At 37.5% G+C, this 26,830-nt stretch overlaps 1 protein-coding gene across 5 annotated transcripts in view; it reads right to left on the bottom strand.

The window, feature by feature from the left end:
- Positions 1-10,530: 10,530 nt before the first annotated feature.
- Positions 10,531-26,830, bottom strand: part of Brcc3 (BRCA1/BRCA2-containing complex subunit 3) — a 67,952-nt gene continuing 51,652 nt past the window's right edge. For 3 of the 5 annotated variants that reach the window (XM_004875175.4, XM_004875176.4, XM_004875177.4), the window contains 4 exons: positions 19,093-19,224; positions 18,377-18,420; positions 13,106-13,275; positions 10,531-11,989 (listed from right to left, as the gene is read on the bottom strand). In XM_004875175.4, the coding sequence (XP_004875232.1) occupies positions 13,124-13,275; positions 18,377-18,420; positions 19,093-19,224 (328 nt within the window). In that variant the 3' untranslated portion in view covers positions 10,531-11,989; positions 13,106-13,123. The other 2 variants (XM_087204128.1, XM_087204127.1) reach the window with 2 other exon arrangements.

Below are 26,830 nucleotides of genomic sequence, written 5' to 3'. Positions count from 1 at the left end.
GAATAGCACCTGCGATGTCACAGTGCTATGCTCCACAGAGAAGGAAGAGGATGTGACATCCAGCTGGAATCCCCTGGAAGAAGTAGATGATGTCATTAGCATCTTCCAGACCTCAGAGGCCCAAAAGCTGATTTACACATGTAAATCAAAACCCCAGAAACAACTCTGACTTCATCTCTGCCCAGCAGCTCTGGTGCAGATAACTCGTTCTGCTCTGTCCCACTGTCTGGAACCTCAGCAACCACTTTTTTTTCTTTTCTTTTCTTTTCTTTTTTTCATTAAGTTTATTGGTACGTTTTAGGTATATAATACAGTTACATTCATCATTGAGTACTTGTACCTTTACATACTCTCTTGGTTCTTATTTTTCCCCCTTCCCCTGCCCTCCCTTCAACCCCTCCATCCCTCCCTATTTAAAAAGACTTTGTTTCCTTTTTTTCATTTTCTCATATTAATCCCATTCCCTTCTTTCCTTTCCCCCTCCCCTTTGCCCCTTTTCTTCCTATTTCACATTATCTATTATACCTTTTAGTCCTTATTTACACTTTCAGTTTCTCACACTAGAGAAACTATTCGGTATTTACACATGTGTGTCCTATTTATTTCACTTAAGAGTATCACCTCAATGTGCATCCATTTAGCTATAAATGTCTCTAATTTCTCATTATTTATGGCTGAGTACTACTCCATTTTATTTTTTTAAAACCCTCACATTTTCTTTATCCAGTTTCCAGCTGATGGGCATTTGGGCTGTTTCCAAGTTTTAGCTATTACAAACTGTGCTGCTATGAACATGGGTGCACATATATCACTGTGGTATGATTCTTTTAATTCTTTGGGGAAGATACCCAGCTGGGTCAAATGGGACTTCCAGCACTAGTTCTTTGAGGTACCTCCATGCTGATTTCCACAGTGGTTGCACCAGTCTACACTCCCACCAGCAGTGGAGCAGGGTTCCTCTTTCCCCACAGCCCCGCCAGCATTTGTTATTGGTTGATTTCTTGATAGCAGCCATTCTTTCTGAGGTGAGGTGGAATCTCAGCATTGTTTTCATCTTCATTTCTCGAATGAGCAGTGATGCTGAACTTTTTCTCATATGTTTATTTGCTATTTCTACTTCTTTGTCTGAGAAATGTCTGTTCATTTCAGATGCCCTTTATTGGATTGGGTCTTTAAATTTGGGAGGTCTGAATTTTTAAAGTTCTTTACAGATTCTAGACAGTGGACCTTTGTCTGAGGAACAGCAGGTGAAAAGTTTTCCCCACATTGTGGGTTGTCTCTTTATTCTGTTGGTGGTTTCTCTTGCTGTGCAGAAGCTTTTTAGTAAGAAGAGATCCCACTTGTTGATTGTGTTAGTTCACGGGCAATTGAGGTTTTGTTCATAAAATCTTTTCCTACACCCATGTCTTCAAGAGTTCTACCTATCCTCTGTTCCAGGCGATTCAGCATTCCTATTTTAATATTTAGATCCTTAATCCATTTAGATTTTGGTTTAGTGCATGGTGAGAGATATAGGCCTAGTTTTAATCTTTGGCAAGTTGAAATCCAATTTTTCGAGCACCATTTATTAAAGAGGCTATCTTTCCTCCAGTGAGGGTGTTTGGCTCCTTTGTCAAAGATGAGATGGCTGAGTGTGTCTGACATTGTTTCTGCATCTTCTAATCTGTTCCACTGGTCCTCAAGTCTGTTTCTTTGCCAGTACTATGCTGTTTTATGTAGTACAGTTTCAAGTTGGGGGTTGTGATACCCCCTGCCATGTCTCTGTTGCCTAGAATTGCTTTTGCTATTCTGGGTCTCTTCTTGTTCCAAATGAATTTTTGTAATGTTTTCTCAAGGTTCGTGAAGTATGCTGCTGGGATTTCAATTGGGATTGAATTGAATCTATATAGCAGTTTTGGAAGTATGGCCATTTTCACTATGTTGATTCTTGCTACCCAGGAGCAGGGGACCTCTTTCTATTTTCTGATATCATCTTCAATCTCTCTTTTCAGAGTGCTATAGTTTTCAAAGAAGAGGGCTTTAATTTCTTTTGTTAGGTTGATTCCTATGTATTTCAGTTCTTTGGATGCTATTGTGAAAGGAATTGTTTGCCCTATTTCTCTCTCTCGGTGAGTCTGTTGTTCGTGTACAGAGAAGCTATTGATTTTTGTGTGTTGACCTTGTATCCAGCTACTTTACTGAATTTGGTTATTAAGTCTAGAAGACTTTTGGTGGATTTCTTGGGGTCTTCTATATAGAGTATCACGTCATCTGCAAATAATGACAATTTGACTTCTTCATTTCCTATCTTTATTCCTTTTATTTCTTTCTCTTTTCTTATTGCCATGGCTAATGTTTCCAAAACTATATTGAACAGGAGTGGTGATAGTGGACATCCTTGTCTTTTATCTATAATCTCTCTTTACATGGAATACCTTAGAAACATATTTTCCGTGGTGTACATTGCTCTTAAAACATATTTTCTGTTTTTAGATTTAGTGACACCTCTTGAGTTAAACTTACTTACCAGTAACTGCAGGATTGGTGTCTAACCTTCAATGCCAGCCAGTGATGGCTACACCACAGTGGAGTAAAATGGCCTTCTTGCCATTCAGCTGATACAGGCTTAAGATTGTTAGGGCACCTTCCAATGTCTCATTTTTTCTAGGTTGTCAGTAAGTACTGTTTCTCACATAACTTTCAGGGCACTGGAAATACCTGAATTTGAATTAAGAATGATTCTATTTGTCTTTATAGCCACTTAAAATCCAGTCTCCCATCTAAAGCATGTACATACCTTGTCTGAAACTCCCACACTTCCCCAGTGAGGTAAGAGATGAGGGAGGAGGAAAACCTTTGACTAAGATGTGGGGTTGAGAGAGCGAAAAAATTTTTTAAAAAATTTTTATTGAGTTTATTGGTACATTTTAGGTATACCTTATGATCACATTCATCATTGAGAATTTGTACCTGTACATGATATAGCTTGAGTCTTACTTTTTTCCATTCCCCTGCCCTCCCTTCAATCCCTCCAACCCCCCATACACATAAGCTTTGTTTCCATTTTTCCCTTCTTACTTTCAATTTTTTTCTTTCCCTTCTTTCCTTTCGCCTTCCCTCCCTCCATAGTTCCCCTTTCCCTCTAAACATTTTCTTTCTCTTTTACAATATCTATCATATATTTTGGTCCTTATTTACACCTTCAGTTTCTCACACCAGAGAAATAATTCGGTATTTACACATGTGTGTCCTATTTATTTCACTTATGAGTATGGCCTCAAGGTGTATCCATTTAGCTAAATGTCTCAAGTTTATCTTTCTTTATGGCCTACTAGTACTCCATTTTATTTTTTAAAAAAACACATCTTCTTTATCCACTTGCCAGTTGATGGGCTTTTGGGCTGTTTCCAAGCTTTAGCTATTACAAACTGTGCTGCTATGAACATGGGTGCACATGTATCACTGTGGTATGATGCTTTTAATTCTTTTGGGAAGACACACAGCAGGGGAATAGCAGGGTCAACTGGAACCTCTAATCCTAGTGTTTTGAGGAATCACCACACTGATTTCCACAGTGGTTGCACCAGTCTACACTCCCACCAACAATAGAGAAGGGTTCCTTCCTCCCTGCAGCCCCGCTACCATTTATTAATGGTTGATTTCTTGATAGCAGTCATTCTTTTTGGAGATGGAATCTCAGTGTTGTTTTCATCTGCATCTCTTGAATGACCAGTGATGTTGAGCATTTTTTTCATATGTTTATTTGCTGCTTCTACTTATTCGTCTGAGAAATGTCTGTTCATTTCAGATGCACATTTTTGAATTGGGTCTTTAAATTTGGGGGGGGTCTAATTTTTTTAAGTTCTTTATATATTCTAGATAGTAGTCCTTTGTCAGAGGAACAGCTGGTAAAATTTTTTTCCCACATTTTAGGTTGTCTGTTAGCTCTGTTGGTGGTTTCTCTTGTGGAGAAGCTTTTTAATAAGATGAGATCTTTCCTCCAGTGAGGGTTTTTGGCTCCTTTGTCAAAGATGAGGTGGCTGAGCATGTCTGGAGTTGTTGCTGCATCTTCTAATCTATTCCACTGAACCTCAGGTCTGTTTCTTTGCCAGTACCATGCTGTTTTTATCACAGTAGCTTTGTAGTGTAGTTTCAGGTTAGGGATTGTGATACCCCCTGCCTTGTCTTTGTTGCCTAGAATTGCTTTTGCTATTCTAGGTCCCTTCTGTTTCCAAATGAATTTTTGGATTGTTTTCTCTAGTTCTGTGAATTTCAATTGGCATTGCATTGAATCCATATAGCAGTTTTGGAAGTATGGCCATTTTCATTATATTTGTTCTTTTTACCCAGGTAGAAGGGATGTCTGTTTTTATGTAGACATTAGCCTTTTATAAACATTACAACTGGGGAGTACAAAGTAGAAAAAGTATGCAATAGTTAAAACACTTATTCTATAATTGTTAACCTTTAGAGATATAATGGCTGCTAAAAATTGAGTCCTTACACTAAAGAAAAATTTATGCCATTTTGAAAATGACATCTTGTTCCATAAATGCAACTGAACTTAATGTTAGTTCACAAATCAATGCTGTCAGATGAATGAGTAAAGTAGAAAAATTTTCAACCAGTGAGTTTCTATTCTAAACTATGTAATACAATCAAACATGGTCATACAGAATTTTTATATTTTTCTTTGCACAGAGGTTATATATTCTGAGTGTCCTTTTAAAAAGAAACATTTTAAATCCCACAAATCAACTTTTTCTACCAATCATCAATGGACTAAGATTTTCTCAGTAATCTCTGAAATTTATTTATATTATATACTTAACAGCAGAGAAACTGGATAGCTTTTGTATATAAGGCTGCTTTCACCTGAAATGCTGTCACAAGAATTTAGGGGGATTTCTCTTGTACATGATATCCTTAGCAGTAATAATGTGTGAACTTATTTTACACACTCTCGGGCTATGTATTTAACATGTAAAACGTGCAGTTTGTCAGTCATCTCTTAAATTAGCCTATAAATATTTTTGTATAATTTTCTTTAATCAGAAACATTTGGACTAAGTAGTACCAGTTGGGTCAGGATTTTCTTCAGTGCCCCTTATTCAGCAAGCCCAACTGTCTTTAGTTAATGCAATTAACAAAAGTTTGTATAATACAACAAAATATAGTTTTTTAACTTAAATTCTACATGAGTTCTTCTGGAACCAAGTATAGCAAAATTAGGTAAAATTATAAGGCGATTTAAGAGAAAAAGCCAACATTTTCAGGCCAAATAGTTGAATCTACTAAAGATAACAAATAATGTCTCTCAACTCTCCAAAGTTTGCTGTGTTGATAATGCCCTTTGTGCTTATTTGTGGGGTAGCTGACTAAAATTGGGTGGCTAAATTTCAGATCCATGTGCCTCCTGTATAAACAGAAAATAAGCAGCTATTGTAAATTGACCTGTAGACAAAGTAGGAACTGCCCTGCATGTTGTTTTTGTAAAGATGACATTTTCCAACCAAGTATGTGACATCCAGTTTTCTGTCAGTCATACCATTGTATAAAGCAGAAAGACTGAAGGGGAGAAATGTTTGTTGTACACAATGAATCACATTGCATGGTCTCATTTGAGATAACTGATATAAGAATCTTGACTTTTTAATATTTAGAAATAAATAAAAATGGAAACACAAAATTTGCATAGGACTCTGGAAATCAGTCTACATTTTCTCATGTCCTGAGACTTTGCAGGAGATGGAGAGTAAGGGCAGTGGACTACTTAATCTGGCCAAGGAAATTTCAAGGCATCCCAACATCCAGGCTGTGGCATGAGTACACTGGGGGCTTTTAGTCAGCTCTACATTTCAAGAGCAATCAAGAGCAACACAGTACAGCTGACTGACTTTAAAAGTTTTGAGTTTGTCAGGAAAGGTAGAGTTGGGGCCTGCTAAGTTGGTTGCTGAAAAGATTAGACTCAAAGAGAAGCCAAGTACTTTGGATCACGACAATAGGAAAGATGGCTCGGTGGCACCACAGAAAGTAGCAAGGTCCCAATTTTCACAGGCACAAAACTCCAAAAGTTAAAGACTGCTTTGAGATGAGAGCCCCAGGGCACTGTGCTCAAGAATGGCCACCTAGGGAATTTATTCCCTGAGATTCAGTTTACAGTGCTCAGCTGTGGCATTCAGAGCCATAATCGGGTCTGGCTACTGCTCAAACTGGTAGCAGACCTTGGCATTATCCATGTGGTGTTGGTTTTACACGCATGCAGAATGTAAGAATTGTGAGGTCAAGACTTCCATGCAGATTTCAGAAGGCCTGGGAGTCCAGGCAGTGTGCCCCTGAGAAGGCAGCGTGTGAAGCTGTGAATAAAGTCAAAAGTGCAAAAAAGTTAGAAAGTTAGAGAAGCCACATCTAAGGAGAGCTGCAAGGAGTGAGGAGTGAAGACAGCTCAAGAGAGAGGTCCTGAGGGCTACAGGACAATGCCACAGAGGCAGGGTTGTCCAAGCTCTTTGGAGTTCACATCTTATCACAACTTTCCCCAGATGCTGAACATGGAGCTAATTTAACGTCTGCCCTCATGGCTTTTGATCTTGCTTTGGTCCCATTCATTCCTATTCCCCAATTTCTCCCTTTTGGAGTTGGAATGTTTACCCTGTGCCATTTTATGTTGGCAGTGTTTAACTTTTTTATTTTTACAGGGCTCACAGCTAAGAGTTTGCTGTGAGTCTCAGAGGAGACTTTGGACTTGGACTTTTCAGCAATGGTGGAACTTTTAGGACTCTGGAAACTCTTAGAGGTGGACTAAATATATTTTGCATAAAGGGATGCACATGAGTCTTTTGGGAGCAGGGGCAGAATGTTATGATTTCTATCTAGATGTGCCCCCAAAGCTTCATGTGCTCAAAGGTAGGACTTCTGAAAGGTGATTGAATCACGGGGATGGTTTAACTGACTTGTTAGAAGGTGGGTTCTTGTCAGAAGAGGCAGGTCACAGTGGATGTGACCTGAAAGGGTTATCTCTCTTCCTGGCTCCTCCCTTGGCTCTCTGCTTCCTCAATGCCATTCTGTGAGCAGCTCTCCTCTGCCATGCCTTTCTGCTATGTTTCTTCTTTAGAGCCTGCCAACCACGAACTGAAACATGAGCCAAAGTAAATCACTTCTTCTTTAAATTGTAGATGTCAGGTATGTCCCAGCAATGAGGGAAATAGGTAAAATACCCAGCCCTACTCTCAAATTACAGCAGCCCAGGATCCCAGGAAGGCAGGGAGGGACAAAGGTACAGATGTGTTAAATATGTAGTTTAGATCTCTTACAGCAAGTCTAAGATTCCTCCTCCTTCTCCACTTCATAATTAAATATTCCACCTTGATAAGAGGTATCCTTCTGCAGAATGGCCACATTTACAGCCCAAACTGCCTGTTGTAAGAGTATGCTGCACTGAAATTGGCTGTCCAATTGTCTTTTTCCAGGTTTTACTTTGAGCCCTTGCCACCTTTCAATGGTACCTGTTGCCTGCACTTTTCAACACAAGCTACACTTTCTTACAATACATACAATTAATTATCCTAAGCTTCACTCATGGTGTTAATTAAAATTTTTAAATCTTCACTGCAAGTTTTGTCCAAATTCTTTAAGGAGTTGGGTCATGTTTTCTTTTACTTTATTTATGGTTTTAGGGATTGAACTTAGGTTCTCATAAATTTCTCTCACTTAACATACAGTACAACAGCAGCTACCAGCAGACCAGAAGCCCATCTTATCTTCTTGGCAAGGAGCAAAGAGAATTACTGGGCAAAGTGGAAGGGGTCAGCCTGCAGGGTTGGCTACAGTTTCAAGGAAGTTTCTCTTTCAGTCTTTTTTAAGAAAAGCTTTGATACATTATTTTACATACAACACAATTCATCCATTTAAAGTGAAAAATTCAATGGTTTTTTAGAATAGTTACATCACCATGATAAATTTTAAAAGAAATCCTTTATGTTTTAGCCATCATCCCTTTATATTCCCTCCTAAGCCCTGACAACTGCTGATCCGCTGTTTGTCTCTATGGATTTGCCTATTCTGGACATTTCCCATAAATAGAATCATACATTATGTGGCATTTTGTGTCTGGCTTTTTTGACTAGCATAATGTTCTCAAGACTCATTCATGTTGTAGCATGCATCAGTACTTCATTCTTACTTATGCCTGAATAATATTGCATTGCATAGGTATGCCACATTGTGTTATCCACTTATCAGTTGATGGTCACATGGGTTATTTCCCACCTTTTGGCATCATGTACAAGTTTTTATCTGAATTCTGCTTTCAGTTTTGTGGTCTCTACTCCCATGAATGCAACTGCTGCATCCTATAGTAATTCTATGTTTAATTTTAGTAGGCAGCACCAGAGTATTTTTCAAACTAACAGCACCACCTGATGTTCCCACTAACAATTTACAAGAGTTTCAACTTCTCCACATGCCCACCACCACTTATTATCTTAAACAATCAGGCTTGCTATGTCGCCAGAGCTGGTCTCAAACCACTGAGCTCAAGAGATCCTCCTGCCTCAGAGTCCTAAATATCTGGGATTGGAAGTATGCACCACCATGCTGGACTTACGTTTTTATTATAGTTGTGAAATGGTATCTCAAGGTTTGGATTTGCATTTCTCTGATGACAAATGATGTTCAGCAAATTTTCATGCGCTACTTGATAAACTGTATACCTCCCATAGAAATGTCTACTTACTTTGTCTAATTTTAAATTTTACTTGGTTTTTGCTCTTTTCAGTATTCTTTATATAATCTGGATACTAGACTCTTAGATATATGATTTGAAAACATTTTCTTTCATTTTCAGTTTTTACTTTTTTGATCATTTTTTGTACACAAAACCTTTTAACTTTCATGAAGTCTATTTTGCCTTTTTTCTTTGTTGCTTATACTTGTAGTGTCATATCTAAGAATCCACTGCCAAAACCAAGATCACAAAGATTTACTCTCATCTTTTCTTCTAAAGTTTTTGTAGTTTTAAGTTCTAACATTTAAGTCTTTGATACATTTTGAATTACTACTCATATATAGTGGGAGGTGAGGGTCCAATTTTGTTCTTTTGTATATAGATACTCAATTATCCAATCAGCAGTTATTGACAAGAACATTCTTCCTTCATTCAATAGTCTCAGTCAGTTGATTATATATGGGTTTATTTTTGGGCTCCCAAACATATTACGCTTTTAGTGGAGAATAGTGTTTGAAAACCATTATCTTGGTGCTGGGTGTTTTAAGAGCTCTTGGGGTTTTGCTTCTAATCTTTAGTGGACAGAGCAAGGAACTGTATGTACATATACAATGACACATTCATCTCTCTGGATACACACACACACACACACACATACAGACTCTCTTGATAACTTTTCTCCTTTGAAAGAGTTCATATTAAAATTTTCAATTTCAATCCAACACCATGGGGTTCATTTTATCCTTCCTTTTTTACATTTGTAAATAATGTCTGACACTGAAAAACCTATCTCCTGATTCTTTAACATACTGATTTAATTGCTCAATCAATTTACTTAATGTAACAGATTGCTGTCTCCCTTCTCACTTGAGGGCACTGACACAAGACAGTTTCCCCAAGTCCTCTTCCTGTCCCATTCCCAGAAGACTGAGAACTCTAATGCCCAGCCAGCAAGTACTTTGACACTCCATGTATGCTCCCTGCCTCCCATATGCCTATTCTACAAATTATAACTCAGATTACTAGGTAAGAACAAAGTTCAAATTGTTATAACTATAAATGTAAATAGTTTTCAGGGTGATAGAGATATTAAGGATACCTATTCAGCTTCTGGTTTATGTAAATAGGTACTCTCTATTCACTGAGGTAAAACCATTGGTGGGAATATAGTTTAGATTGAAAACCATGAGTTTAGATTTCAGTGTATTAAGTTTAAGGTGCCATTAAGATAGCCAAGTGGAATTATCTAACAGGTAGAAATGTAGGTTTGGAGTTCAGATAGAGGTACTGAAGGAGAGAACAAATATAAATCATTCTCATCAGTCTTGGCTGTGATTTAAAATGTAGAACCTAGTGTCCATAAAGAGATAAAGAGGTGTGGGTTGGAATGCAATATTTTGTATAAAGGCAAGCCAAATTGATGAAGGAGCAAGAGTAACAATACACCTTGTTCACATTACCATTCCTTATAATGATCAACATTTTTAAAAGGCTGAACACTAAGGTAAAAGTTATATCATTTTATACACAAAGACAATGGAGCATAGAAAGAGAAAGGGACTTGTGCTCAAGAGTGGCCTGTAAAAATATTCAAATCATTTTATTCCCTCAGACTTTCTTTTAATCATCTTTTTCTTATTCTATAAAATGGTATCATACTCTCTAGTTCTTTACTTAAAACTTATACATACTTATTCTACCAGAATTATAGACTTTCAAGAATTTGCAAAATTAATAGAGTCCCATGTATCCTCGCCCAGTTTCCTCCAGTGATAAGGTTTTCCACAAGGTAGTACAACTTTAAAGCCAACACAGAGACAATGGTAGAATACTGTTTAGCAGACTACAGACTTTATTCAGTTTCACTAGATTTTACATGCATGCATTTGTGTGTACAGATCATACAGTTTTAGCATAAGTATGAATTCATGTGCTCAGCACCACAATTAAGATACAAAACTGCTCCATCAGCACAAAGAAACTCCGTGTGTCACGCCTGTAGAGTCACACAGAAGCCATGTCCCATCCAGTCCCCATCCCTGGCAATCATGAATCAGTTCTTCATTTCTATAATTTTGACATTTCAAGACTGTTGTATAAATGTAGTCATACAATATGACCCTCTGATATTGTTTTTTAAATTCATCAATACCCCTGAGGTCCATCTAAGTTGTGTGTATTAATATAGTCTGTTCCTTTCCAATGCAGGGTAGCATTTTAAGGTATAGATGATCTGTGTAACCAGTTATTCATTGCAGGACATCTGCATTATTTCCAGTTTTTGAATAAAGCTGCTATGAAAATTTTTGTACAAGTTACTATGCTAACAAAGGTTTTCATTTCTCTGGGATAAACGTCCAGAAGTGCATTTTCTGAGTTATAGTATGTTTAATTTTAGAAGAAATTTCTCAATTCTTTTCTAGACTGGCTATACCATTTTATATTCTTATCACCAACATATGAGAAATCTAGTTTGTGTCCTCAATAGCATTTAGCATTTTCACTATTTTCCCATTAGCCACTCTGATAAGTCATACTTCATTGTGGTTTTAATTTGCAATCCCTGATGATTTATAAAGTTTATTATCTTTTCAAGTGATTACCTGCCATTCATATATCCTCTTTGGTGAAATGTTCATTCATATCTTTTGCTCATTTTCTAATTGGATTATTTTTTATTGTTGAGTTGATTTTACTGTGTTTTTCCACATTGATCAGGTACTCTATGGTTTGCAAATAATTTCAATCTGTAGCTTGTCTTTTCCTCTTCTGAGATTTTTTTTACAAAGCAATTTTTAAAATTTTGAAGAAGTCAAACATATCAACTTTTTTCTTACAGATCATACTTTTGAAGTCCAATAACTTATCTCCTAAAGATTTTCTGCAATGTCTTTTTCCCTAAAGTTGTATAGTTTTACATCTTACATTTAAATCCATGATATATTTTGAGGTAAGTTTTATAGCATGTGTGAGGTTTAGTTGAGTTTTGCTTTATTTTTTGCCTATGGACATTTGATTGCTTCAGCATGATTTGTTGAAAAGTGTATCTTTTCTGCATTAAACTGCTTTTGAATTTTGCCAAAATTAGTTGGGGATATTTATCTGAACCTATTTCTGGGTTCTGTCTTCTGTTCCATCGATCTGTGTGTTTCCCTCTGCCAATACCATACCGTCTGGATTACTGCAGCTTTATAGTAAAAGTCGTGAAGTCAGGTAATGTGAATCCTCTTAATTTTTCTTTCATCAAAATTGGTTTATCTTATTATATGCAGGGTATTTTCATCTGTCCTATAAGGGAAAAGAAAAGAAGAGAGAAGAACTGTGGCAGTGGGAATTAGGAAAAACACAGTATTTACATTCTGTATGCCCTGGAGCAGTTTTCAAATGGTAAGTGTGCCTCAGAATCAGCTCATAGTTCATGCAGATTTCTGGATTACAACCCCTACCCCCGAGTGATTCTGAAGCAAGTGGTTTCAGAGTCTGAAAAACATTATTTTGGTCAGAAACCAAAGAAAAAACCCAAACCGCCCTTTTTACTGTTGTGATTGATATTGTTTTCTTTCTTTTGACCTCTTCCAATTTTCACTGTTTTTTCAGTATGCAATAAATAGGCCTGAATCTTTTCTAAAGACACACATTTGTCATTTCTGACTATACATGCTAGGAATAATGTAACTGGACTTTTAAAAGCATGATTTTTATTATATTCTAAAACCTAAATGTTTTAGAAAATACATTTATATTATAATGGAATTTCCTAGGTAAATGGGATCTCCTCAATAGGAATTTGCTTCACAGTCAAATATGTTAGAATTCATCGGGTTGGTTAAAAGGGGCACCAACAGAGATTTAAGGTTGTTAAGTGTCTCAGAATACATACTGTAGAGATCAAGAAGGAAGCCATGAGACACATGCCTCCCAATACGGACAAAGAATAGAGGTGGGAGGGATATCCCTACACTCCCTTATACTAACTCTTATGTACTTATTATGTACTCGTCTAACATAAGCATAATAACTACAAGTAGAAACATAAAATATTCTCTCTTTAGCTTAATGTAGGGATAGATATAACTGAAAATGGAAATAAAGACTTGTAAGTTTAAGAAGGGAAAAATAACATTTAGAGTATACATCAGAGACATTTAATTACAAGATATCTTTTGTCAATGTACCCTCAAAAAATAAATTTCATATATTACTTAAATCATCTGGTATATACTCTTTGTAGACCAGTTATAGGTACAGTAGAAGGATTCAGTAAACTCTTGTGCAATGTTTAGGAAAAGCATCTTGTGTTTATTGCATATATAAAGGAATATAAAAAGTACTGGCCTACTGTCTGCCTATACCAGAGCTGTGTGCAGTTTTAAACTATGTTTAGTATACAAATTTTAAAAATACCCCATTTTGTCAGCTGCTTCAGTCTAGGGAAGAGAGTTCTTGCAGAAGCTCTTCTTTTTCCTGTTGTAAGTCCTGCAAATGCTGTTGGTTTTGCTCCAGTCTGTCTTCCAACCACTGCAGGAGAGGCCCACTGACTGCGGACATTTGACTGCACAGATTCTTGGTAAACACTTCAATAGGAAAAATACAGATGAGCTCACCAGGGAAAATTCTGTCCACTGGCATATTTCCACTCCACCACCAATGGTGCTTCAGTTGTGAGCACAGACGAAGGGGGTTGGAGGAGGAAGTAGAAAAAGTGCAATAAGTAGGCCTGGTAAATGATTTTCTGTGGCCAGCTAGGGGAAAGACAGAAGAGCTAAGCAAAGAAGACATCTGTTCTGAGGCATCTGGAATCCCTCTAGGTGTAGGAGACAGAGAGAGGCCTTTGCTATGAAGGGAGCAAAAAGACAATCAGCTCTTTATTCCTTTTGGCAAAAGGACTAAAAGAAGAACACAGAAGTGTTCCTTTCTCAGCCCTTCAGACACTCCCACGCTGCAACTGACTCAGAGCTAGAACTCTGCCTTCTGAAACTTAGGTTTCAGAAGCCCCATGGGAAACATTAATTCAACTCATCTGAAAAGTTCTCTTTGAAAATGAGGAAAAAAAGGGATGATGAATGAGGGCGTTATCTTTCATGCCTTACTGTAAATGTTTAACTCATGATGAGACAAAGATTCTGGGATACTCTTTTAAAACAAATGCTGCCTAATGGAAATAACTTTTTCTTTCTCATAATACATGATGGTTATTAAAATGACCACTGTAAGGCATATATTTCCAGATATACATGCGCGCACATGAGCGCGCACACACACACTTTTAAATAAAAGCTGAATTATTTTGGATGTTACTTTTCCTCCGCATAACAGTATATCACAGATATCTATGTCAGTGAAAAAAATCTAGCTCTCTCTTTTGGTTTTTTGAATTAATACTGAGGATTGAGCCCAGGACTTTCACAATGAACTATTTCTCCTGACCTTTCTATTTTTTATTTTGAGACAGGGTCCCATTAAGTCACTAAGCTACGTAGGCTGGGCCCAAACTTGCCATGCTCCTGCCTCAGTCTCCCAGGTGGGCGCCACTACAGCCGCGTTCCAGATTTCCTTCTTAAAGCCTGCACACCATTCATCTGAATGGCTGTACCAATGTAACAAGTCCCTTATTGACTGACAGCTCAGTGATACCCAATCTTGTGCTATTATATAGAGTGTGTTTAAGTGGAATTGCTATACCTAAGCCAATGTATATTTTAAAACTGAAGTATTTTCCATATCATAGCACATTGTATACCTCCAAGGAGAGAATTCCTGGAATAGGTATAAGGTTCACTTTCCTCATGACCTTATCTGATTACTTCTCTATTTAATCTTTGCCAAAGGGCAAAAAAATGCTAACTTGGGCAGAGAAGCTCAGCTGGTCCCAGCACCAGGAAGGAAGCTCCCCCACTGACATCCCAGGCTCCTAGGGCCAAGAAGGTGAGCAAGTCCCAGCACCCAGAAGGAAGCTTCGCCGCTGCCATCCCAAGCTCCTAGGGCAGAGAAGGTGAGCCACATGGCTGCCAGAAGCACACACACACACCCCTCCGGAAATGAGAAGACACATAAACAAGCCTCAAAAACAGACTTCCAGATCACCTACAGCAACCCCAAAGGGAAACAAGATGGAACACTCTGATACTCAACCACCTGGACTCTCTGAACTGGCAACAAAAGAGGATCTGGGAAAAATGAAATCAGAAATAATTATTCAGATAGCAGCAAAGATTTTGCTCATGGTGCAAGACATGATTAATAAATCTAGAGAGGACACAGATAAAAATATAGAGGATCTTAGGAACATGATGGAATCCCAACATAGGAAACAAATGGAATCCATAAAACAGATACAAACAGATTTCCAAGAGCTTAAAGACTCCATCGAAAGTCTGCACAGCAGAATGAACCAATGTGAGGATAGAATTTCACATATAGAAGATAAGATTGCAATTAGTGAGGAGGAAAAGAAAAATTGCTTTAAAATTGTAAGGGAACATGAGAAATCAATCCAGCAGCTGCTGGACGATGTAAAGAAGAATAACATAAGACTGATTGGAGTCAATGAAGAAAGAGGAGAGAGTGCAGATGACATAAAAAAACTCTTCACAGAAGTGATGGCAGAAAACTTCCCAAGGAGGGGAAAAGAACTTGACATACAGATAAGTGAGGCATATAGGACTCCAGCTAGCCTTAATCAAAAAAAATCTACAGATAGACATATAATAGTTAGTATTCCAGAAATCCAACAGAAGAACAAAGTTCTACAAGCAGTGAGAGAAAAGAAACAAATCACATACAAAGGAAAGCCCATCAGAATCACAGCAGACTTCTCAACACAAACCCTCAAGGCAAGAAGAGCTTGGAGTGATGTCTTTCAAGCCCTAAAGGAAAACAGCCTCCAACCCAGACTGATGTACCCTGCAAAACTATCTTTCAAAATTGATGGAGAAATAAGATACTTCCATGACAAAGAGCACCTCGGGAACTTCATGAATACCAAACCAGCACTCCAAAAAATTTTAGACAATACCCTAGGAAAAGACAATAAAAACCCAGAAAATGAAACCCCAGGAAACCCAGCAGAATGAATCCATTGGGCGTGACAAATAAAACGCAATCCAACAAAAAGAAAAAGTCATGACAAGGCTTTTAAAACTTTTGATTTCATCTCCCTAATGAGTGTATAATTCAATCTTATTATTGTACTGATTAGTATTTTTCTGATTCTAGAGTTGCACACCATTCCTTGTGCTATACTGGCTATTTATCATCTTCTTATGTCTACATTTTAATTGGGTTGTCTATTAATGAGCTCTAAGAATTCTTTATATATTCTGGTCATAGGTTATATGCATTGTAAATATGGTCTGTTTAAGGACTACTTTTCATTTTAATGATGTCATTTAAAGTTCTAAATTTTGATGAAATCTCATTTATCAATTTTTTTTCTTTTATACGTCATGTTTTTTGTATCCTAGGTAGTTCTTGCCTACTCTGAATTCATTAATATTTTCCCTTATGATTTCGTCTTAAAGTGTTATACTTTTAGGCTTTCTTATTTAGGTTCATAGATCCCTTCAAGTTATTTTCATGTATGGAAAAAAAGGGTTGAGGTTAATTTTTTTATATACGGATACCAGGTGTTCTAGTGCCCTTTGCTGAAGACACTATCTCTTCCTCGGATCTTGAATCGAGTTTATGTTCTATAAAATGCTACTGTTAAATAGTCTTTCAAAACTCAGTGGACCATATATGTGTGGTTCTATTTCTAGATTCTCTGTTTTATTGAAATGATCTACATGTCTTTCCTTACACCAACATTGCCTTGATTACTGTGGCTTTAGAAGAAGTCTTAAAATTGGGTGCTAAATGTCTTCCAAAACTGTTTTTGTTTTTGTTTTTGGCTTTTCTGGGTCCTTTGTACTCCTACATAACTTTTAAATTTCAATATCCAGTTCTTCATTTATAGCAAGAATACACAGACTTGAATTTTTATATATACCTTGTGTTTTCTAATCCTGCTAAGTTCAAGTACAAGTTCTAGGGGCTCCTAGAGATTTCTTAGTATTTTCTCTGTAGATGATCATTTCATCTACATATAAAGGTTTTGCTTCTACCTTACCAATCCTATCCTAATTGTGTCATTTTATTGCCAGACTACTTTGGTTTAGACCTACGTTTCAAAGTTTAATGGACAGGTGAAGAGTAGGCATATATGCCCTTGTTCCCCACTTTAGGGAGAAAGCATTGTATCGTCTCCATTCATAGAAGGAGTTTTTGTTGGAAGTATGGAGTACATGTCTTTGATCTGTTGAGAAGGTTCTGTTCTACTTCTAGTCTCCTGATAACTTTTACCGTGAACAGCTGTAGAATCTAGTCCAATACTTTTTCTCCATCTACTGACAGGATCATATGGCTTTTTCCTTTCCTCTGTTTAAATGATGACTTTTGGGGGTGGATCTTCCAATGCTGAACCAACACTGCCATCCTTATAATAAAACCACTTTCTACATACTGCCAGATCTGACTTCTAAGAGTCTGTTTTGTTAAACAAATTTCTATCTATGTTCATACTTTTTTCTTCTATTATCTTTATCCAGTTTTAGAATTACCACAATGTTGAGTTCCTAAAATGAGGAGAGAAGTGTTCCTTCTTTTTTCTGCTTTAATTGTTTGATATAATTTATCGGTTAAAATGTATATGAGCCTGCTGTTGTCATATAGGTAGGTTTTCAACCTAGGAATATACTTTCTTTAATAGGTGCTATTCAAATTTTATATTTCCTCAAGAGTCAGTTTCATTAATTTGTCTTCCAAGGTACTTCTTAGAAGTTGTCAAATTTATTTCAAAACAGATTTTTGAAATATGCTTTCTATATCCTTTTAAATTCTGTAAAATCTGTGGTAATGTCTCCTGGATCTTAATATTGTAATTAAAAAAATGTATAACTGATATTGTGTAACAGGAAGAAAAGGTCTAAAAGACCAGGGGGATTGGGAAGAGTAGGGGAAGGGAAAAAAGGGAAAGGAAAAAATATGAGAAGAGGAAAAAAATGGAAACAAGGTCTTTGCAAATAGGGAAGGGTGGATGGGGTGAAGGGAGGGCAAGGGAAGGGGAAAAAAATAAGAACCAAGAGACTCATGTAATGGTACAAGATCCCAATGATGAATGTAACTGTATTTTATACCTGAAACGTACCAATAAAGTTAATGGGGGAAAAAAATGCTAACTTTATCTTAAATCCATACTTCTTTTAAAGACTATAATTAAATTTTTAATTTTTTCTGCAGGGGCTTATAAAAGTATTTACATTTTAATTAGTCAATGTTTTATGAGTGCCAAGTTTCAGATTATATTTAGGGTATAGCCTCTTCTCTTATATTTTCTCCTATATTTTTGACTTTATGATGAGCTTTATTGGGTTATAATTTACAGGCAATAAAAAAACCAATTTAAAGCATACAGTGCAATGAATTTTGACAACTGTATAACTCATGTCACTACCCTTAGTCAAGATGTCTTTCTTCCTGTCCTACTCTAAGATGCATTTACAATATCCAAGAGTCTGGTCTACAGGGTTCAAAAGAAATGCCAGGTACAAAGACAACTTGTACCCATCACTTCAGTTACTTCAACTAAATTTATTTCTGTTAGGAGAGCATTTCAGAGGTCAAGAAAAAAAACCTTACCTGAGCCATTATGGATCTTGGTTACCGAGTCCAGGTGTGTAAGGCTAAAGGGAGAAAACAGTTGAGGTTAATAGCAAAATAGCACCGAAAGGCAAACCAAATAGTCATGGTCCATAACAAACTGACAAACTATGTCTGATCCTTGCCAGCTGGATTAGGTGAATTTGTATGGTTTAAGTGCTCATTATTGCTATTTTTTAAATTTTGAGCCAGTGTCTTGCTATGTTGGTCAGGTTAACCGGCAACTTGTGATCTTTCTGCTTCAACCTCCCAAGTATTTCAAGTAGCTGGGATTAAAAGTGTGTGCCACTATGCCCAACTCTCATTATTGTTAATTTTTAAAAGACTTTCTCTAAAATTTCAAGAAGTAATTCAGAGATATAACTTTGAAATTACTGTCTCTTGCTGATGACTTGATACAGTATACATTTATCGGGCAAGACCTAGTGCTTGGTAACAGAGCTATTAAGATGTTGTGGCTTATCTTATTTTCATAACCTAAAAAGAAAGATCCTTTCCCTTAAAGGACAGAACTTATATCAACAGAGAAAGATACGTCACAGAAGCTGTTATATAAAGTGTAAGAAAAACCATGATTTAGAGACTGCAATAAAGCTTTTTCATAGATGAAAAGAAAGGGGGCTCAAGAGTTGAGTCGCTGAAGATAAAAGGACTAGGCTCTGAGAAGTAGAGAAGAGGGACAACAGGGTCTCCACCTGTGAATCCTCCTATATGCATCTTGCTCCTCCTGGCACAGGATTTTGGGTAGCTCCACTGCTGATTCAAGGCACACTTTCCCAATGGTGACATGAGGCACAATATGGATTGGGATTTCGATTCTTTCATACCTGCAAGGCAACCAGTTCTCTTCAGCTTTGAACCCTTGGTTGTAATCAAGAGTTCTCTATAATTTTAATTGAAACTCCAGGATATGTCATGCTTCAAAAATTAAACATTTCTTAAAGGAAACACGTGTGTAAATACCAAATAGTTTCTCTGGTGTGAGAAACTAAAAGTGTAAACAAGGATCAAAATGTATAATTGATAATGTGAAATAGGAAGAAAAGGTCTAAAGGGGGTACGGGAAGTGGGAGGGGAAGGGGGAAGGAAAGAAGGGAAAGGAAAAAATATGAAAAATGGAAACAAAGTCTCTGTAAATAGGGAGGGGTGGAGGGGTTGAAGGGAGAGCAGGGGAAGGGGGAAAAATAAGAACTGAGACACATCATGTAAGGGTACAAGATCCCAATGATGAAGGTAACTGTACTGTATACTTAAAATGGACCGATAAACTTAATGGGGAAAAAATCAAATATTTCTGTAATTCATTAAGTGACTCAAATTCAACGCGGATAGAGTTCAAACTGGGTTCATCCAGGCAACAAATTGGGAGTCCGTTTGCAGAGTCAGTACTCACTAGTCCTATACAGAATATGAATCTATTTCTGAAAACTTAACAGAAGCCTTTGGGAATCCAAGGTCCTTATGGCCTACTACCCAGATAAAGGAAATGGCTGACAGAATATTGTTTTCGGCCAGGAACTGTGCCAGTGAATTTGAACAAACTGATCACAAAGCCTGGGGAAGAGGAGCTGCAGACTTTTCAGTGACTCCATCAGATCACCAGTAGCCCCCATTTCCCATTCTCTCCTTTGGGGGAAATAGGGAAGAAATTCACATATACTTGCATTTTCCTGCTAAGTGAGAGAAACAGATATGCTTATTACTAAGGCAGCCGTTCTACCTCTATGAACTTCTCACTCATATACACCTAAACTCCACTCAACAGTGAGTCTGGCGGAAAATCCAGGTCGAGGGTCTTTGGCACCACAAAGTCTCCCTGGCACAGGACAGTAAAGCAAAATAAGGTCTGGTCCCTGTTCTCTCTTCTCCACCCAGCAGAGTGTGTCTAGGCACCCCAGTAAAGCCTAGATAGAATATAAATAGTGATGAATGTCTCTAATTTCTCATTCTTTATGGCTGAGTAGTACTCCATTTTATAAAAATACCACATTTTCTTTATCCAGTCTCCAGTTGATGGGCATTTGGGCTGTTTCCAAGTTTTAGCTATTACAAACTGTGCTGCTATGAACATGGGTGCACATATATCACTGTGGTATGATTCTTTTAATTCTTTGGGGAAGATCCCCAGCAGTGGAATAGCGGGATCAAATGGGACTTCCAGTCCTAGTTCTTTGAGGTATCTCCATACTGATTTCCACAGTGGTTGCCCCAGTCTGCACTCCCACCAGCAGTGGAGCAGGGTTCCTCTTTCCCCACAGCCCCGCCAGCATTTGTTATTGGTTGATTTCATGATAGCAGCCATTCTTTCTGGAGTGAGGTAGAATCTCAGCATTGTTTTCATTTGCATCTCTCAAATGACCAGCGACTAGTTGAACATTTTTTCATGTATTTATTTGCTATTTCTACTAAGTGGATGCACATTGAGGCCATACTCTTAAGTGAAATAAATAGGACACACATGTGTAAATACCGAAGAGTTTCTCTAGTGTGAGAAACTGAAAGTGTAAATAAGGACTAAATGTATAACAGGTCATGTGAAATAGGAAGAAAAGTGGCAAATGGGAAGGAAGTGGGAGGGCTAGGGGAAAAGACAGAAGGGAATGGGATTAATATGAGAAAATGGAAAAATAGGAACAAAATCTTTGTAAATAGGGAGGACTGGAGGGGTTGAAGGGAGGGCTGGGCAAGGGTGAAAAATAAGAACCAAGAGAGACTATGTAAAGGTGCAAGTTTCCACTGATGAATGTCATTATATTGTATACCCAAAATGTACCAATGATTAGAATGAATAATCGATAATGCAAAATGGGAAGAAAAGGTCCAAAGGGGTAGGGGGAGTGGGAGTGGCAGGGGAAAGGAAAGAAGGGAAAGGAAAAATGATGAGAAATGGGAAAAATGGAAATAAAGTCTTTGTAAATAGGGAAGGGTGGAGGGGGTGAAGGGAGGGCTAGGAATGGGGAAAAAATAAGGACCAAGATGCGTTATGTAAAGGTACAATTCCCAATGAGAAATGTAATTGTGTTGTATACCTACAATGTACCAATAAAAGAATTTAATACAAAAATAAATAAATAAATAAATAATGATGAATTACAACCACCCTTCCTTCTGCCTACCTAAGGTACCAGGGAAGAATTCATGAAAAAATATACCATAGCTGCTAGGCTGTTTAAAGAAGGCGCTTTGGAGTAATACACAATAACTATTATTACTGATAGTTCCAAGTACATTTTAAAAAGTCACTCTGCTGCTATGGGTTCACTTAAGGTTAGGAGCATGAGCAGAAATGGTTCCAATGGTCTACTGTACTGGGTTTGGACACATATCTTCACAAATTATTAGCAGAAACTCCTACAGCTTCTGTCAATTTACTCAAAACTACAATCCTAAGACCAAGGTAGGTAGAGATACGGTGCTTATGACAGAGACTCTGCTTCTGCTAATGAATTAGATGGTTAAGACCAATGCTGCTATTGACTACAACTAGAATAGCTGGGAGAGAGAGGGAGGGAGAGAAGGAGGAATGGAACGGAACCCAGGGCCTTGCACATCCTAGGCAAGTACTCTACCCCTGAGCCATACCCCCAGTCCTGAAATATTTAAGACCCACAACTTAAAGGAATAAAGGTTTTATTTTGGCTCTAGGTTTTTAGAAGAGATCTTTGGATTTAAATGCAAGACCTGAAACTATGAAACCACTAGAAGAAACATTTAAATTAAGAGCTACTAATCACAAGAAATCATAAAGAAATAAAAAAGAACAGGTTACAAAAGGAAGAACAATTTCTCATACATACAACCTGTGACAGTTAAGCTTGATTATGTCAACCTAACTGGCTTGGGAACCACCCAAGAGATGGTGTGGCTAGGTGGGTCACAGAAGTGTGATCTTGGGTGCTGTCTGATCCTTTGCCCCTTTCTCTGTGGCACTGTTCCTCTGCTCAGCCTCCCAGATGCCATGAACTAAAGCATCTTTGCTCTACCAGGCCCTTCTGCCATGATGCCTCTGCCTTGAAGCTGGCTGATCACATACTGAATGCCCTAAAACCAAAAGCCAAATTATACTTGTCCTCCTTTAAGTTGTAGGAGTCAGGTATTGTGCCCCAATGCAAAAACTAATACCTAACCTAAGAAAGAAGGAGAGAAATAGAGACAAGGAGGGAGGGAGGGAGAGCTTTGCTAGGGTAAGGAGAAACCAGCAGTGCTTATAACAATCATGAGAGCCTATGTGACAGAGTGCAATTTGCAGATGCCCTTAACATAGACTTAATTTGCCCGCTCCTGCCAATTTTAATCCACAGGACATGCTAAGTGTATGGAAGCACAGGAAGCTGAGATTTGAGCTGAAAAACAGAAAGATCTTCATTATGTCATGTTTCTCCTAGGAAGCGAGAAATGGAATAATCATAGGGTATGACTTGCCCTGTACTCTTATCCCTCAAAACCAAAGTAAACCAGAAAATAACTAGAGTAGCAGCAGTTCTGATGCAGATAACTTCTGATTAGATAGAAGGCTCCTATGCTAGCAGGCTGATACATGAAAGGGCATGCTCTCTCTGGGGAATAATATTCAGCCCAATGTCTATAGCTTATTCAATAACTCTGCCACACAATAAAAATGTTAAGAGACAAGAAAATATTACAGATAATCAATAGAAAAAATCAGTAGAGGGGCCAGGGAATTTGCTCAGTGGTTTCGTTGCCTGCTGCTCAAGCGCAAGGACCCGAGTTCAAGCCCTGGTACCAAAAAAAGAAAAAAAAAAAGTCAGTAGAGGAAGACCCACAGATACTGGAATTAGTAGATAAAGAACTTGTACTATTAAAATATGTTTTAAAAATCGAGTAAAGATGGACAAAATGAATGAAGACATGGAGAATTACTACAATTAGAGGGCCAGGGATATAGGTCAGTGGCACCACATCTGCCTGGCAAGCACAAGGTCCTGAGTTCAATCCCCGGTATACCGATAAAAAATTAGTTATATAGACCCCCGCAAAATGAACCAAATGGGATATCAGCAAGATAGCAAACTAAAAGGTTTCAGGGCCTTGCTCTTCCAGAGACACTGAGTTAACAAGAGCGTACAGACTAAAATATCATTGAAAGAACACTGTAGAAACCAGTTGGAAAGTTCTAACATCCTGTCTTAGTTACTTTTTCTTGTTGCTGAGACAAAACACCCAGATACCCAAAGTTAAAGGATGAAAGGTTTACTTGGCTCAGTTTATAGAAGTTTCAGTCCATAATCGGCTGGGTCCAAGGCAGGGTGGCATGGCAGAGGGGCATTGCAGAAGAGAAACAGTTCGTGGAAGACAGAAGGCAGCAAAACAGTGAAGTAGGAAGCAGCAAGCAAAAAGCAGTGACAACAGCAGCCCCTTTTCTGTACCTTACATTCTATCCTCTTTCTGTGCCTTATATTCTATCTAGGCTACATGCACTTAGGGCAAATAGCACTCAGATCCAGGGTGGGACTCCCTTAATCCTAGCATTGCACCTTAAATCACTCCCAGCATCACATCCTTAATTCAAGTATCACACATTCTGGATCCAGCTACCTCTGAAAAGCTCTACCTATGACCACAAGAGGCTTTGAAGGGGGGATCTAGATATAAGCCATAATACACCCAGACCAATGTAAAACCAAGAAGTGATTCCAGTGAAAGTAGAAGGAAAATTTGTGGCACTATGTGTGCCTGTCCACTTCCCTCATTTGATCCTATCACAATACAATGGGGAGACACCTTGCCACACTAGGGATTCTGCCTTGGGATGCAAAAGAAAAATATATTGGGAGTCTAAAATTCTGGGTACTTTGGGGACTGCCTGAGGCCTGGAATCTGTCTCACCTGACTTGGAATGATGACAGTACCGGTAGCCTGGTTTGGAAGTTGATAACAGATAAACTCACATGTTAAAGACTTGGTTCTGTGGGCAACAAAGAGAATAAGAGATTTTGGGCTTCTGGAAAGAAACTGGCACAAACTCCTTGGAGAATAAGAAATAACTAAAAGCACATGCACATCCTTAGAAAAGGTTTGAGAGGTCTTAGAATCTCTATTTGCATTGATTAGCAAAAGTGTTCTGCACAAAGCCAGTCTCTAAAGATTTGGAGAGGTTGTTTTTTCAAATGTCTAAGTCTCAAGAAGAAGAACAACAAATCACAAGGCATACAAAGAAACAAACACAACCAATCAAAACACAAAATACAATCCCAGACTAACCCTAAAGAAACACAGATCTATGACTGCTTAACAAAGAATTTAAAATAACTGCCATAAAGATGCTCAGTAGGCTAAATAAGAATAGACACACAATTAAGAGAAATCAGGAAAATTATGCATAAACAAAATGAGGGCACCAACAAAAATACAGAAACCGAAAAGGAATCAAACAGAAAGTCTGGAGCTAAAAAACAGAGTAACTCAATTGAAAATAGCACTATAAAGTCAACCACAGATTTTATCAAACAGAAGAAAGGATAGTCAAATTTGAAGGCAAGTCATTTGAAATTAAATCAGAGGAACAAAATGAAAAAAGAATGAAAAAATGCAAAAAAGAGCTTGAGAGATTTATGGAATATTAGCAAGTGGACCAATTTACACAACTTACACAAGAAGGAAAAGAGAGACAAAGAAAGGGGCAGAAAACATATATGGAGACATAATGATAGAAAACTTCTCAAATCTGAGAAAAGAAATGGACGTACAAATTCAAGAAGGCTAAAAAAACTCCACTTAGGACAAACCCAAAGACACTAACACCAAAGCACATTATAACTAAACTGTTAAAAATTACAGGTGAGGAAAATATTGAAAACAGCCAAAGAAAAGTGATTCCTTATATACAAAGGAGCTTCCACAAGTTATCAGTGGATTTCTCAGCAGAAAACTTGTGGGGAGGAAAGAACTGGGATGACAGATTCAAAGTTCTGAAAGAAGAAAAATTATGCCAATCAAGAGTACCATATCTAGCAAAACTGTCACTGAAAAACAAAGAAGCTAGCCAGATGTGGTAGTGCACACCCGTAATCCCAGCACTCTGGAAGGCTGAGGCAGGAGGATTGCAAATTTGAGGCCAATCTGAGCAACATAGCGATGGGATGCGGCTCAGTGCAAAGACCCTGGGTTCAATTTTCAATACTGAAAAAACAAGCAAACAAACAAACAACTCATGAAGGAGAAATTAATACTTTATCAAATAACAAAAGCTCAGGTAGTTTATTACTACTAGATCTACTATGCAAGAAATGTTAAAGGATTATAGGATGTTCTTCAAGATGAAAGGGAAGGTAGATAGAAACATGAAAATATAAAGGTTTCCAAAAAGGTAAATGTATAGCCAAAAATAAGAGTCTATATTAAAGTAACTTCAGTTCATAAACTCACTTTAAATTCTTGTATAAAATTTTTTTCTTTATTTTTATCAGTATGTGTTTAAATGATAAAAACCTTTTAAAAACCTATAAATCTATGTTATTTATATACAATACATAAAGAAGTAATTTGTGAAATCAATGAAATAAAAGGAGAGAGCTTTATAGGAAAAGTTTGTGTATGTGCTTAAAATTAAGTTGGTATCAAGCCGGTGATTTAACTCAGTGGTTCTGCTGCCTGCCTCGCAAGCGCAAGGTCCCGAGTTCAATCCTCTGTACCTCTGTACCAAAAAAAAAAAATTAACTTGGTATCAATAGAATAGAATGTTATATCTTTCAGATATTTCATGTAATTATAATGGCAGCCACAAAGAAAATGTATATAAACAAACACAAAAGAAAATGAGAAATGAAAGCACATCAGTAAAAAAAAATCAGCCAAAAATAGAGGAAACTAGAGACATTTATAGCTAAATGGATCATATTGAGGCCATGCTCTTAAGTGAAATAAATAGGACACACGTGTAAATACTGAGTAGTTTCTCTGGTGTGAGAAAATGAAAGTGTAAATAAGGATTAACATGATTAAAATGAATAATTGATAATTTGAATTAGGAAATGGTCCAACGGTGTAGGGGTGGTGGGAGGGGAAGGGGAAAGGGAAGAAAGGAAAGGAAAAATTATGAGAAAAAAAAAATGGAAACAAAGTCTATGTAAATAGGGAAGGGTGGAGGGGTGAAGGGTGCATAGGTAATGGGGAAAAATAAGAACCAAGATCCATCATGTACAGGTACAAGCACCCAATGATAAATATAAACGTATTGTATACCTAAAATGCACCAATAAAAGAATTTAAAAAAATAGAGGAAATAACAGAGAAAAAGACAGACAAAAGGTACTAGAGAAAATAATGAAAAAAACAGCTATAGTAAACCTTTCCACATCTCTAATTACTTTAAATGTAAATGAAATTAAACTCCCCAGTCAAAAAGGAATAGATAAACATAAATATAAAAGTCAAAAAAGGGCCGAGGATTTAGCTTAGTGGTTCTGCCGCCTG

This window comes from Heterocephalus glaber, unplaced genomic scaffold (assembly GCF_053883595.1).
Source record: "Heterocephalus glaber isolate CG9 unplaced genomic scaffold, H.glaber_assembly_v1.0 deba00001863, whole genome shotgun sequence".
Classification (NCBI taxonomy): domain Eukaryota; kingdom Metazoa; phylum Chordata; class Mammalia; order Rodentia; family Bathyergidae; genus Heterocephalus; species Heterocephalus glaber.
Note: the sequence above shows the minus strand (reverse complement) of the source record. Positions and strands in the feature narration are given on the sequence as shown.